At 37.5% G+C, this 16303-nt stretch overlaps 2 protein-coding genes across 3 annotated transcripts in view; one reads left to right on the plus strand and one right to left on the minus strand.

Annotated features, from left to right (window-relative positions):
• The window catches only part of LOC150090787 (uncharacterized), a 124420-nt gene that overhangs the window by 81042 nt on the left and 27075 nt on the right, over positions 1 to 16303 (minus strand). Inside the window, exon 1 of one of the 2 annotated variants that reach the window (XM_090372718.1) lies at positions 7398 to 7504. The exons of the other annotated variant lie outside the window; for it this stretch is intronic. The gene's annotated coding sequence lies outside the window, so the exon portion shown is untranslated. Of the gene's footprint in view, positions 1 to 7397; positions 7505 to 16303 lie in introns of those variants that run through there. 2 annotated transcript variants of the gene reach the window in all.
• On the plus strand, positions 10585 to 11019 carry LOC150090788 (protein ZBED8-like). Its single transcript, XM_090372234.1, has one exon. It carries the CDS (start codon positions 10585 to 10587, stop codon positions 11017 to 11019), a length of 435 nt encoding a protein of 144 aa, XP_090228360.1.

Raw genomic sequence — 16303 nt, forward strand, 5'->3', positions numbered from 1 at the left:
GGAGGAAAAAAAAAAAAAAGGTATGACTTCCTCTATCTGGTTCGGTCATTTGTGGAAAATTATTTAAATTAAAAGCAAGGAAATGCTCAGTAAAATGAAAAAATTACAACAAATGAAGCATATTAAATATTCATTATTACAGTTACATGATTATCTCTCTATACATTAAAAAACGTTTTAGCATTAGCAGAGGCAGTTGATGCAAGAAAGCAAGCTTATGCAGCATCAGCCAAAAAAAAAAAAAAAAAAACCCCCGCTTCACTCCTCTGTTTGTTCAAAATACCTGTCCAGCTGAGCCTTAAACTTATTTAGGCTATCAACCTCCACTACAAGGGATGGAAGTCTGTTCCACCAACCAACCACCCGTTGGCTAAAGGCAAATTTCCGCACGTCTATCCTACGTCTGTCTTTCCTCAATTTGAATTTATGCCCTCTCAGGTGATTATTCTGAGCTAGAGGAAGAATCCCATCAGCATTGAGCATGCTCAAACCATTCAAGGCTTTATACACCTCTATCAGATCACCTCACTGGTGCCTAGTCTCCAGACACTGTAATTTGCAAAACTTAAGCCTTTCTTCGTAAGAGCAACCCTTTGTTCCATTCACTAATGTTGTTGCCCTTCGTATTCATTCCAGCAGCTCTACATCCTTCTTGAAATGAGGCCTCCAGACCTGTATACAGTACTCTAGGTGTGGCCTGACCATTGCCTTATACAATGGAATAATCACCTCCTTATCCCTGCTGGAAAAATTCCTGTATATCATTGACAATACTCCATGAGCTACTCTTGCAGCCCGTCTGCACTGCTCAGAGAACTTCATATCTGCCTGCACAACCACCCCCAAGTTCCTTTCATTCTCTACCACTGTCAGTGTAGTACCACAGAGTTGATACGTTGCTCTGGGGTTGCTGTTTCCCATATGTAGTACTTTACATTTGTCAATGTTAAACTTCATTTGCCACCTCTCAGCCCATCTGCTCAACCTTTCCAGATCCTGTTGCAGCAGCATAGTGTCAGTAGTGTCCTTGACAACCCTGCCAACCTTTGTATCGTCTGCAAACTTGGACATTAAGCTTGATATACCATCATCAATATCATTTATAAATACAGAAAACAATAATGGACCCAACACTGAGCCCTGAGGGACTCCACTAATAACATTAGTCCACGATGAGCAGTGTCCATTGATTACCACTCTCTGTCTTCTCCCCCTCAACCACCCCTTTATCCATAGCAGCAATCTGCCTCCAATGTCACACTGCTCCAATTTGTGTAGCAGTCTTCCATGTGCAACAGTATCAAAAGCCTTTCTAAGATCCAAGTATATAATATCAAAGCTATTCCCTGCATCCAGTTCTTTTGTGACTGCATCATAGTATCCAATCAAATTGGTCAGGCAAGACTTCCCCTTAACAAAGCCATGCTGTGTCCGAGCTATAACTGAAGTCTTGTCTAAATGATCCTGCAGTGCTTCTTTAACGTGCCTCCATTAATTTTTTTTGGAACAAAAGTTAAGCTCACAGGTCTATAATTACTTGTGTCAGCCTTTGATCCTCCTTTGTGAATTGGGGTCACATTTGCACATTTCCAGTCTATGGGTACCTCCCCTGAGTCCAAGGAAGCTCTCATAATTATGGCTAAGGGTTTGCTTACTTCCTTTGCTGCCTCCTTTAATATAACTGGATAGATCCCATCCACCCCGGGTGCCTTTCTTGTGTTTATCTTCAACAGTTTCTCCTCCACTTTACTCCCAGTTATTTCAAGATTTTGTAGTTTACTGCTAGAGTTGAATACACCTCTGGCATTCCCCTCGCTGAATAACTCCTCATGTGTGAATGTCGATGCAAAATATTCATTTAGTTTGTTAGCTACCTGAGCAGGATCATCAACAGTTGACCCATCAATATCAAGTGGACCAATCTGATTCATCCCCTTCCTTCTAGAGTTTACATAAGTAAAGAACTCTTTGCTGTTTTTCTTTGCATCCCTTGCCAAGGATTTCTCGTAATCTGCCTTCGCCTGCCTAACCTCCTTTGTAACTTGGTTGCATATCAACTTGTATCTATGATAGGCTTCTGTGTCATGTGTTAATTTGTAAGTATCCCATGCATTTTTCTTCTCTGCCATATGCCTCATTAGTTCATCTGACATCCATTTTGGCCTAAACCTTGAACAATATTTCTTAGTTGGTATGTAAAGCCTGGTAGCTTCCAAGATAAGTTCTTTGAATGCTTCCCATTTTGAATTTGCTGTTGGTAACATCATCAGTTGGTCCCACTGTATAGAATTTAAATACTGTCTCAGTCCATCGTAGTCGCCTTTACGGAAGCAATAACCCTTCCCTTTACCCCTAATGGTAGTTACCTCTTTGAGTAAATCCCACTTCAGCACACTGTGATCACTGCCACCTAGTGGTTCATTTATCTGCAGATTCTTAATGCATGAAGAATCACTGCTGATAATCAAATCAAGAGTATTACTCCCTCTAGTTGCTTCCCGAACATGCTGATGTAGAAAACAATCATCCAATAAATCCACAAAAGCCCTGCTAGTGTGTGAGTGACCAGCCCCCAAATTCCAGTCAATATCTGGGAAATTAAAATCTCCCATTATAAGACTCTCTGATTTACTGGCCCACTCTATTTTCCTGTACAGTTTCTTATTATACTCATCAGAGTCATTAGGCCTATAGCACACTCCTACTCTCAATTTTATTCTCCCAATGCTTATGTCACACCAAACTGACTCAACACTGCACTGTACAGCGATGTCGACTGGCTTCACTTCCTTGGTTTTTATGTGTTTCTTAACTAATAGCATAACCCCTCCCCCCTTCCTATCCTGTCTATCCTTTCTGTAGACGTTGTACTCCCCAAATTCCAGTTCTGCATCCCTTATATCTGTGTGACACCACGTCTCTGATATCCCAACAATATCTGCCTTTGATATTTTGAGCAATACCTCAAATTCATCAAATTTATTTACTAAACTCCTAGCATTGGTGTACACGCAAGTATACCTGCACCTGTTTCTATTCTTAGCTACCCTAACACAACCCATGTGTTTACTTGTACCGCAATGGCTCCCAGCAGTCTCTGAAATATCATGCATCTTGTTTTTCAGGCTTCTGCTCATTCTAATAGAAGCAGTGCAAGAATCTCTTTCACCTCTGCCAGTGGCTACTGTCAATCTATTGGTCTTTGTCTCCCCGCAAGCTAGCAGTTTTCCGACCCACCTAACACTGCCTCAATAACATCAGCAAATATTCTTGCACCCTTTCTATTTAAGTGTATCCCATCCCTGTAGAAGCAGTCTCTCCTGTTAACAAGTACAGTCCAGGCTGAAAAAATTTCTACCCCTTGAGCCTTGCACAATCTTTCCAGGGCCGAATTGATCGACAAGGCTCTCATCATATACTCCCTCCTATCGTGTCTGGGCAGAACTGCAGACACTTTCAAATTCAACCCTAATTCTCGGCTTTTGTTCAACAGTGACCTGTACTTGTTAAGTAATTCTGCCGGTCTCCTACTCTTAATATCATTAGTGCCAACGTGTACAACTATATCACCTTTTGTGCCCTTAAAAGATGATATTCGCTCTACAACGTCATCAACCTTTGCCCCTGGCAGACATACCCTGGTCCTGTTCCACCTATCCTTTTTCCTCCTAATGATATTTATTCGAGCCAATGGGAGAAGAGAGGGAGGCAATTAAGTCACTACAAATGCAATTAATTATTGACAACTGCCTCCATAACATTAGCATTAGTAGAGGCATATGATGCAAGAAAGCAAGCTTATGCAGCATCAGCCAAAAAAAAAAAAAACCCCCACTTCACTCCTCTGTTTGTTCAAAAATACCTGTCCAGCTGAGCCTTAAACTTATTTAGGCTATCAACCACCACTACAAGGGATGGAAGTCTGTTCCACCAACCAACTACCCGCTGGCTAAAGGCAAATTTCCGCACATCTATCCTACATCTGTCTTTCCTCAATTTGAATTAATGCCCTCTCAGGTGATTATTCTGAGCAAGAGGCAGTATCCCATCAGCATTGAGCATGCTCAAACCATTCAAGGCTTTGTACACCTCTATCAGATCACCTTGCCGGTGCCTAGTCTCCAGATCCTGTAATTTGCAAAACTTAAGCCTTTCTTCGTAAGAGCAACCCTTCGTTCCGTTCACTAACCTTGTTGCCCTTCTCTGTCCTTGTTCCAGCAGCTCTACATCCTTCTTGAAATGAGGCCCCCAGACCTGATACAGTACCTCATGCACATGCTTCACTATCTAATTGGCTCAAATGTTCCATTGTAACGTTTTTTGTAAATATTTTAAATATTTATATAGTTTGTAAATATTTCAGTTAAATATTTTAGTCCTGCTCTTTTGGATGCAACAATATTCCTCATGCACTTAGTTAACTGATAGAACTTCTTAATGTACCGTTATTTTGAAATTCAACTTGATAAAATTAATAGCACAGCTTAACAAATTTTATATAGGACAACCAGGGGATGGAGCAGTGCAAGTCTTCCTCCTTTGGGCAAAAAATTTTAATTACAGTTTTAATAGTCTCTATTCTATTTACATTTTAGGAATTTTATTTTTATGCAATTTAATTGAATTTACACAACTTTAGCCTTAAACACCATACAACTAAGCGGGTTATTTGAGGTGAATACCATCAGTTAAGCTTTGCTATTAATTTTATCAAGTTGAATTCCTCATGCACTATGCAACCCGAAGCAAAAGGCCTTTTCCTACGTGACCTATGTAATGCAGGTAAATAATAACTAGGTAAATAAGGTATATGGTATAAATAATAAGGTAAATAATTACATAGTGATATTTATTTGACCTTGAGAATGCCGTGCACTACAAGTGCACAGGTAAATAATTACGTAGATCATTTCCTGATTAGATATCGATCATAGTGACACAGTGTTTTTTACCAGGCGGCACCGGGGGTATCTTCCCCAACTCTGTGTTTTTACTCTGTGTAGAATACGATACGCTGCATAAGGTCAGAACGCATGTTAGTGCGGGTTTTGTTGTTCCTCTGGCCACTTAGCAGGCCTGGGAGTTTGTGGAGAGCCACTAACACCCCCAGTTTCCTTCATCGCCCCGGACACATTGCAAGAGAAGAAAGTTCTGGTGGGGTGAATCCTGGGGTATCCCAGGTATCCAAGGAGAGCCCAAAAAAAAAAAAAAAAAAAACGGCTGAACTGCAGTATAGGGTACACCGATGAAAGCAAGGAAAGACGGCGGTGATTGACGGGTGAAGGCACCTCCCACTCGGTGCTGTGATTGTACTCACTCAGTGGGCATGGTCACAGAACGGAGTGATTATACGGTTGAGTTCTGTGATTGGGTGATTACTGTGGAGACATTTTCTTTCTGATTGTTTTGTGTCATTGAGGAGGAGCATGCTTAGCTTAGGTAGGGTGTTTACCCCCCATCCCACTGTTTTTTAATCGGAAAATGAGTTTACAATTTAAAAACAGCAGCAAGTGGGGTGGGAAACACCCTAGGCATATCAACCTAGGAGGACAGTGGGCAGAGTCACAACTTGTCAATCACTGCTTTGCTGGAGTTTAATTCATCTGGAGTTTTACCAAATTTTTTATTGGAAAGGAGATAATGGGGAGATAGGAAGAGGGTAGGATAAAAAGGGACAGTAGTTGAGGCACCTGCCTGCCTGATTTGAAAGGGGAGACAGTAAGGGTACCCTGTTACAGGATGCCCATCCTGATCCAGAGGGTGGGAGTTGAAAGTGGGTAGTGGGATAAGCCACCAGGAAAAAGGTGGGGAACACCCAGGGTAGGGGAAGGGTATTTATTGGAAGGAGACTCAATCACCCCAGGTGGTAGGAATAAAAGTTTGTTGTTGTTATCTGGTTTTTAGGAGCATTAGCAACTAAGGCCATATTGCTCCGGGAATATGCGGTGGTCATTCCCTGACCTTTCCGCATTCTCCGTATTTGGTGGTGATGGGCTCGAACCCTGGTCTAATCAAGAAGCATGCGCGACGCACTGCTGCTCCTGCCCACCTGGCTACGGAGGCGCCTTGGGGAATAAAAGAACATAGGGAAAGAGATCCCTATGGTGGAGTGTGCTTTTTTGCAGTTCTGTCCCACACTGACCTGGGAGTTACCCAAATGGTCAGTGTCAGCATCCCACACCATGCCAGCTAGGAAAAGCTACAGCATGGTGTCAGCTTGGATAATCATGAGGTCCCTGAGGGCCATAGCCATCAGTCTGTGCAGTGAAGAGGCTAGGACAGAATATGCAATTAATAATAACTTTCATTCACTCAATTTTACTTTTCATAGTTTTTTCTTACACTTCCTATTTTCTTTTACATATTAGATTAAATATCAATCGGTGCATTTCGACAGGTGTGTCTTTTACATAGAAAACATTTGACTTACTCAGTCATACCTCTACATATTACGTATAAAAGTGTGCATGAGGATTGGCGAGCAAAGCAAGCAGGGGTTGACCCCCCCTAGTATTAATATTAAAATGAAAAACTCCTAAAATTTTAATATTTAACTTTAAATATTAAATGATTAGATATCATTAAATGATTAGATACTGTCATAGTGTTAATTATTACAATTTTCTATACAGTGCTAAATAACAAATTTACAGAATGATATCAAAATTATAACACATTAACCAGGTGCGAAAAATTTCTAATGAACTGATGTGACCAATAAAGGTTAAGGAAGTTGACCAATTATTAAAAGAAATGTGCAAAAAGAATGATTAAGGTAAAATAAATAAATTTTATACACTGTTTGGAATATTCTTTCTAATAATTTTTTCCTCCTGAAAAATCAATCATTTGGGAATCTTGAACTCCAGGATATATACAGAAAGGGTTTAAATCGTCACAAGGCAAGTTCACAGAGAAAGGATTACAGGCAATCATTTGGGTATCATGAGCTATGTTACATTATTTTTTCAAAATGAAACTCACTTGTCCAGATGACTGTACATTACCTCCTCAGCAAATCATACTGCCACTGTATTTCTATTTCCATCTACCCCCAACGACATGCATATATACCCATGTGCTATTTATCTTATTCCATAGTTGAAACATAAGTGGGGGGGGGAGAAGTAATGCATGGATCACTTAATCTTTTCCAGTAGACACTGTCAGTATTCTGAAATATAACTTTGCAACACATTCTGTGATACTCTAGTGGAAACATTTTGTGGGTCCTACTGAACACTCAAGTGAAAACAAAAATGATGTTTTGTTTATGCTAAACTGGAGCCTAATAATTTTTTGTAGAATGACAAAATTGTAGAGAGAACCTCAGCATTCAAGTGGAATCAATTAAAAATTTAAATATAAACCTTTAATAGTACACAGGTACAACATACCTTCTCAAATACACAATATGTACTTCTTGCACCTTCTTTTATCTTGATTCTTTCACCACACTTGTAGCAAAAGTTGGCATTATTAGGATTAATTTCTTGGCATTTCCTACAAATTTGATTAACAACATTTCCACACATACTGCAAAACTGGGAAGCAGTTGTACAAGAGGATGTGCTACACATAAAACAAGTCTGCAATATTACAGGACACTGTACCTGGACACCAGTATGAATCAAATCTGCACTGTGATTATCAGTATCACCTGCCTGAAATAAAAATAATTAAAAAAATAAAAAAAAAACAAGGAAATGAATGTTTTGACAGCTATTTCTATTCTTAAATATAATTTAATTTTTATAAAGAAAAAACATTTTTAAGACAAAATCAAGCAAATTTGATTTTGTCTTAAAAATAAATCCCATCATAGACTTGAGAAATTTTTAAGGGCATTATCAATGGGCACTGAATTAGCTGATTTCAGGCAGATGCCATAAGGTTTTTCCTTTAGCCTGCACAACACACTGGAACAGACAAAAAAAAAAAAAAAAAAAAGCATGGAGGGCAACAAGAAATTCCCATATCAAGCCTGGTAGCCTAATCTTTCTAATCAGTCACCACATTTTGAGTCCAGATCTTTATGAATAAATCATAGCAGAAGGGGGGAGAAGTCCAGTCATTTTTCAAGCATTTGTATTAATAGTGTGGCAAATTATGCAAGAAAGCAAACAGACAGCATCAACAAGGGGAAAAAAAAAAAAAAAAAAAAAATCCCACATCACTTGTTCATCCCTTCCAACAGTTTGTCTAGTTCCTCCTTGAATTCATTCAAACTGCTGACATTTACAACAGATGAAAGCTAGTTCCAACAATCAATTACCCACTGTCTGAAGGCAATCTTCCAAACATTTCAAGCTGAATTTATGCCATCAAAATGGAGCTTACTCAATCCATTCAAAGCCTTAATCACCTCACAAGATGCCTAGTCTCCAAATGTTGCAATTTGAAGAATTAAAACCTTTCTTGATAAGACCACTTTCTGTTCCCCTCACCAATCTCAGTGCCCCTTGCTGTATCTTTTCCAGTAGATCTACATCCTTCCTATAATAAGGACCTATATGCAGTACTCAAGACATGGCCTGACCATTTCTGCATATGATGGGATAATCACCTACTTATCCACACTAGCAGAATTCCTGTACACCACTGACAAAACCCCATGAGGTGTCCTGGCAGTCTGTCTGCACTGCTCAGAGAGCTTCATACCTGACAGCACAATTACCCCCAGGTATTTTTCATTTTCCACTGTCCTGCATATAATATCACCTGCCTGAAATACAGTTGTATGTTAATCTAGGATTACTACTACCTCTATGCAGTACCTTGCATTAGTCAATGTTAAATTTCAATGGTTATGTCTCGGCTCATCGACCTAATTTTCTTGTTGCAGCAGCATATCTTGTTCACTGTTGTTAACAACCTTGCCAACTTCTGTATCTGCAAACTTAGACAATAAGCATTGTTGATATTGATGAAAGTATATCACTTTCATCAATATCATTAATAAATATAGAAAACAACAATGGGCCCAGCACTGAAACCTGGAAGATTCCACCGATTGCATTAGTCCACAAAGAGTAATGTCCACTGATAACCACTCTCTGTCTTCTCCCACTCAACCATTTCTTTATCCATAGATAAAGAACCTATATGCAGTATTTAAGATGTAACTTGCCCCCTAATGCTACACTGCTCCAATGTGTACAGCTTTCTTTTATGTGCAATAGTATCAAAAGCTTTTCTGAAATTCAAGAATATATCAAAATTATTTTTTTGCAACCAATTCCTTGGTTACTGCACAATATCCAATCACATTGGTCATACAAGATCGTCTCTTAACAAATTCATGCTGCAATTGCAGTCCTGCATTACTTTTTTAGCACATTTGATGCCTGAACACAAACTTGTATCCAAACAAACTGCAATTTTTGTGTCTCAATATAGTGAATCAAGTATACAGCTTTTATAGCACCCTCTAAACAGCTGGGATTTTGCTTAGCATCAACTGCACTGTCTAGAGTAGTGGTGCTTAACTTGGGGTACATCTTGATACGTAAACATATGTAAAATACAATATTTCTTGTAATAAATAAAAAAAAATTCATCCCTTACGAATATCACTACGTATTTAACGATATGAAATATATTTAAATTATTTTACTTACGATTTAAATACAAATAACTGTTGAGAACTTGAAAATTTAATGTTTTAATTTCTGCCTATCTTCTCCATCGTAGGCCAGTGTGTGATTTTCCAAGAAACAATAACTCCATTTATCAGAGGAGCCGGTAAATAATTTACTTTTGTCAGTTCCAACAATAGTGCTGTCCACCTTCCCCTTATACAATAGCTTGGCAACAAGAAAAAAACAATAGGCTGCCATTCCACTGTTTCAGTTATTCATTTGCAGTTGTTTAACTTGTTTTGAGCTGCATAACAGGATTAACGATTTTGACGAACGTAAAAAGTAAGTAATAAAATGTTCTTAATTTGAATTTTTATTATCTTATTTTTAGTTTTCTTTGACATTAATATGTAATATTGAAAATACTATTTCTTGTAATTTTTAAATAAATTTCTTTTTCTTTTTTCGGTTTTATGTACATCTACTCCAGTTAGCAGCTAACTAGTAGACATACATAAAATCAAACTATTAGTGAAGCTAACTGTTAACTGGTTTTGATAAAATTATAAGTCATTTTTATTTCTCATTACTTCCAGAACCAACCCTCCAATGTCAAAGAAAAGAAAATATAACAAGTCATATGTATGCTTTGGTTTTACTTTTACTACTGAGCATGATGGGACACAAAAATCAATGTTTCTTGTGCAGTAAAATTTTGGGGAACAGATCTATGAAACCTTCCAAATTAAAAGAACATCTCACTTCAGTACATCCCGAATATGTATCAGACAGTCCAGAGCAATTTCGCAATAAGAAAGCTAGGTTTGAAAAATCAGGTACATTACAAAACTTTGGATTCACTCCTTCATAGAAACCATGTCTTGAAGCATCTTATAAAGTTGCATATCACATTTGTAAACAAAAAAAAAAAAACCCCAAACAATCAGTGAAACCTTAGTAAAACCCTGTGCTTTGGAAATGGTTGTACTTGTATGTGGTTTAAATGAAAGAAAGAAACTTGAAGCATTATCTCTTTCAAATGATGCTATATCGTCCAGGATTAAAGACGTCTGATAACATTTTAAACCAGATAATGGAGGAATTAAGAGCAACAGCATACCCTTTCAGTATTCAACTTGATGAAACTACAGATATTTCTCAATGTAGTCAGCTTCTAGCTTTCGTTCATTACCAACACATGAATAGCATCAAAGAAGAATTTTTATTTTGCGAACCTCTCCAAGAAACTACAAAATGCATTGACTTATTTAATATGTTGAAAATTTTTTTTAGAAAAGAACATTTTGACTGGAAATTAAAACTTGACAGTATTTGTACGGATGGAGCACCGGCAATGCTTGGAAATAATTTTGGTTTTGCTGGTTTAGTAAAAAAAGAAATTCCACAAATTGTCGTAACTCATTGTATGTTGCATTGACATGCTTTAGCATCCAAGACTTTGCCACCTAAACTTAATCAAGCCTTAAAAACTGTAGTAAAAGTTGCTAACTTTATCAGATCCTATGCTTTAAATCACCGAATTTTCAAAATATTATGTCAAGAAATGGGAGCATGACATTAAATTCTTCTTTATCATACTGAAATATGCTGGCTTTCCAAAGGGCAAGTATTAAAATACTTATTCGAACTTCATGCAGAAGTTTTATACTTTTTAAAACAAAAATAAAGTTTTCTTGCCCAGCAATTTGAAAAACAAGAATTTGAAATTAGTTTGGCTTATTTAGCAGATATTTTTGGCCACATGAATGAAATTAATCTTTCAATTCAAGGAACTGCGATTACTATCATTGATGCCTCTGAAATATTAAAAGCGTTTTTATCAAAGTTACCACTTTGGAAAAGAAGATTGGAGTCATCCAACTATGCAAATTTTCCAAATTTAGAATCAGCTTTAAAAAAAGGATCAAACAGTGACATGATTTGCCTGTTTCTGTGAAGACAGATATTACTGTACATATGGACAAGTTTCAAAGTTCTTTTGATAATTATTTTTGTTCTGATGAATTAACAATGGCAACGTGGATGCGTAATCCTTTTATTATTAACATTGATGATATTAAGGATGAGGAATCAATTAAAGATGACCTTATTGACTTAAGATCAAAAGAATTGCTGAAACAAAAATTTAATTCTACATGTTTAGAAGAATTTTTATCTTCCTTAAAAGAAGCCTATCCTGCATTAGTAAGAAGAGCCATGAATCTTTTAATTCCGTTTGTGACAAACTTATAGGTGAAAAGCAGGATTTTCGACACTCGTTTCATTAAAAACAAAGAAACAAAATAGGCCTCTTGTGGAACATGATATGTGTGTTTCTTTATCGAAGATAGTTCCCCAGTTCACCGTTTTAACAATGAAGAAACAACAATGCTCACATTAAACTTCTGGTTTTATTTTTTCTATTTTCTTTTTTATTTATTTTATTTGTATACATTATTTATGCTTGTTAAATATTTAAGATTACTAAAATATTGTACACATAAGTAAATAAGGATATTTTATAATGGGGGTATGCAATTGATGTTAAATTTGACAAGGGGTACATAGGCAGAAAAAGGTTAAGAACCACTGGTCTAGAGAGTGCCATAAAAGCTGTATATTTGATTCACAGTTTCATAAGTTCTTTGTTTATGCTGAAGTTGTTTAGTTTAGTATTTTCCACAAGAAGAAAAGTTAAATTTTTTGAAGATTATGGTTGTTAAATTTGAATTCTTTAGTTTTTGAAAAACAAAACATCATCACGTGTTTTGTTTTTCAAACACAGACACAAACACAGTATGTGTCTACTAATAAAATTTTGTATTAAAAGTTTTATAATTTTTTTCCATAAAATTTTACCCTAATGGTTGTTTTAAATGGATCCACAGCCGCATGGAACAACAGGACTGAAAAGGAACAGGGGTGGACAGTACGTTAAAGCTGATGATATTGAATCAGCTCTTTATAATCTGATAATGGATGCATTTTAATGAGATTCAGACTCTCACATCACTTGAATAAGATTCTATTTCAACATTAGAAATAGAATTTTTGCATGCTACAAACAATAGAAGCCAGTGTTTCTTGGAGTGATGATTCTTCTCAGATGAAATCCATTTACTAAAAAGTACTGCCTAGTTGTTTCAGCACTCCACAAAAGTATCTCAAGGCACACATAAACAACCCTTGCAAATATAAAATGCAGCAAATGTGTTAATCAGCAATTCCATTATTTCATGGAACAAAAGTTAGGTTAACAGGTGTATAATTACTCATATTACCACTGATATTAAGTGGGACAATATGAGTTTCATCCCCTTCCTTCTAGTGTTTACATAAGACTTTGCTGTTTTTCTTTGCATCCTTTGCTAAAGATTTCTCATAATCTGCCTTAGCTTGCTTAACCTCCTTTGTGACTTGATTGCAGGCGAGTTATATCTATTGTAGGCTTCTGTATCACCTGATAATTTATATGCATCTGATGTATTTTTCTTCTTTTCCACAAGTCTAGTAGTTCATCTGGCATCCATTTAGTTCTAAGCTTTGAACAGCATTTCTCAGTTGGTACAAAAAGCCTAGTAGCTACTACAATTACTTCTCTGACCACTTTCCATTTAGAATTTTCTGTTGGTATATCATCAGTTCATCCCACTGTATAGAATTTTAAAAATGTCTCAGACTACTGTAGTTACCTTTATGAAAACAAAAGCCCCTCCCTTTACCGTTGGTGGTAGTTATATCTTCAAATAAATCCCACATCAATACACTGATCACTGCCACCTAGTAGTTCTTTTATCTGCATATTCTTAATGCATGAACAGTCACTGCTGATAATCAGATTGAGAGTATTGCTTTCCCTTGTTGTCTCTCAAACATGTTGATGTAGAAAACAGTCATCCAATAAATCCACAAAAGTCCTGCTACTGCATGAGTGACCAACTCAAGTTCCAGTTAATATCCTGAAAGTTACAAATTGCCCATTATAAGACATTCTGATTAGCTGGCCCACTCTATAGCTGTTCATTATACTCATCACAGTTATTAGGCCTATAACACGCTCCTCTTCTTATTTTTGTTTTCCCAGTGCTTTGGTCACATCAAATGACTCAACATGGCACTGGCCACCCATATTAACTGAATGCACTTCCTTAGATTTTAGTATGATTCTTAACTAAGAGTATAACCCCCTCCCCTCTCCTATCCTATCTATCCTTTCTGTAGGTGTTAACAGGATTGTCAAAAGAATGTTGATTGGTTCTGGTGCATGATACCTAAAACTTAAAACTAAGGAACTACTTTACAACCATAACTTCTTCTGCAACTTATACAGCTATACCTTGTGTGGTCTTAAGTGACATCTAGATCTGTGACCATATAGATATGAACTACCGCATACATACACTTGAAAATTACATGAACTTAATGAAACGTGTTTTTCACAACGAGAACTTTTTTAAGTGAAAATACTCCATTTTTTACCTATGGACTGTCATTTGAATTCCAAATTATACACAAGTTAGGATTCTCAGGAAAAAGAGAATAATTAGAAGTTTTCAGCAAATAGAAGAGAACCACCTGAAGAAGAGTTTTAAGACTTATGCTGGCACATAACGGAGAAGACTACTGGGACTGACTTCTTTCTTGAATGAAATCAAACTGGACAGTTCAACTTGTGACTTCATTTGAAAATAAAAAATGTACTGAAAATAATTGAACTGTGGTGGAAAAGACAGACTAGGAAATCATGTATATATGTTAATATAATTGTTACAATTGTTTTGCTAGAACATCCTCCTAGCCTTGAAGTGGTTGGTCCTAGTGACTCGGGACCAAAATTACATATCTCCTAAGAACAGGAGTGTTTGATCGAGATACTCAAACAATAAATGTATATAACTACTAGTGTTTGTTTTTTTTTTTTTTTTTTTTTTGCTGGCTCTCAGGTAAGGGCAACTTGGGAGCGGGATTGCAGGTACTCACCAGTATTGCACTACCTCTGGTAGGCGCGAGATTTTGGGTGGTAATTACACCTGTACAGGATGACTGTTGACCCAGGCCCTGTACTAGGGATGGGCACCAGGCAGCAGCAGCTGCCCATACGTTGGCTGCACCCTGGTGGCATAATAGCCTGACACTTTTTCAGGCCCATTATGCAGAGTTTCAGCACCATAACAGAGTACAAAGGTGGAGATGGGCTAACACCTAGGAGCCACCCCGATAAACGAACACACACACACACACACACACACACAGTACCATGATTACCATTATATAGAATGGATATATACAGGGTGATTCACTACCAGTGCGACAAACTTGTAGGAGGTGTAGGGGGCACGGAATCACATAGCACTGCAGGGTCCGAAATGCCTTCGTCATGCAGTAGAGGACGTTGAACGGGAGGTCGCGTGAACAGCGATTCCGCTGGAAGTCAGCATTTGCGAACTGGTTCCCGAGGCAGTAGGATGGACGAGTATTCAAACGTTGAACTGGCCGACATGCACCTCGCGTATGGAGCTGTGGACTGTAATGGGTGCGCTGCTCTGCACTTGCACCAGGCACGTTTCCCACACAGGTGTGCTCCTCATCATACGATTTTCGCACGTGTGCACAGAAGGTTACGCGAGACTGGTTGTTTCACGAGAGGTACCATAAATCAAGAGCGAATGACGAGGATGCCAGACAATGAGGAGAATGTCCTACGTCTTGCAGAAGGCAATCCGAGTACGAGTACTCGAGCGATAGGCCAACAATTGGGTATTTCCCAATCCACTGTATGGAGGATACTGTCAACAAACCAAATGAGTTCATACCATCTGCAACGCGTCCAATCATTGGAGCCTGCGGATTATCCACTCTGGAGGACTTTTGCTACTTGGTTTCTTCAACAGAAACGGTTCGCAAATGCTGACTTCCAGTGGGATCGCTGTTCACGCGACCTCCCGTTCAACATCCTCTACCGCATGACGAAGGCATTTCAGACCCTGAAATGCTATGTGATTCCAATTTGTCTTTGTGCCCCCTACACCTCCTGCAAGTTTGTCGCACTGGTAGTGAATCACCCTGTGTGTATATATATATATGATAATGTCTATAAAACTGTATATAATCTTGTATATAAACTGTTTATATCATGAGAATGTACATAAAATTGTGTGTAAATAAATGGAATGGAATGTCCTTTCTGTAGGTTGAGGATACTTCATAGTTGCACTCAGGTAACTTTTGTTAGATTAATCTCATAATAATATTGAGATTGCAGTGTTTGCAGTTTTGTACTTTTTTGGAGGTAATTGCAGGAAACCGTTGCCATTACGATCGTACATTGCTATTGTACTATCGGTGATTGCAGCTGAATAAGTTTGCTGTTTTTCTTGTTTGATTGTTCTACTAATCTCTACGTACTAATTCTAGTGTTGCTTTGGATCGATTAAGTATAAATTGCAAGATAAATTACAGCAAATACACAGATAAATTCAAGGCGTAACAGTAGTTTTTTTTTTTTTTTTTTTTTTTTTTTTTAAACTAAAAGGAACAGTTCAAGAACACAGGATTTAGAAGTTGGAATTATTGAAATACTGTAGTTGTTTTTATTAATACATTTGGAAGTTGCTTATTTAATACTACTAATATTAATCTATTTGTGAGTTTTTGATATCAAAGAATTATGGAAGATAGAAATCCTAATGGTAAGCAATCTTTAGACAGATCCAGCGGGGAGG

The sequence above is a fragment of the Mastigoproctus giganteus genome, chromosome 1, assembly GCF_048544385.1.
Source record: "Mastigoproctus giganteus isolate SK-2022 chromosome 1, ASM4854438v1, whole genome shotgun sequence".
NCBI lineage: Eukaryota > Metazoa > Arthropoda > Arachnida > Uropygi > Thelyphonidae > Mastigoproctus > Mastigoproctus giganteus.

Bases quoted from the DNA above. Each gene is read 5' to 3' on its own strand.
- LOC150090788 (XM_090372234.1), top strand. From the start codon at position 10,585: ATGAAAGAAAGAAACTTGAAGCATTATCTCTTTCAAATGATGCTATAT.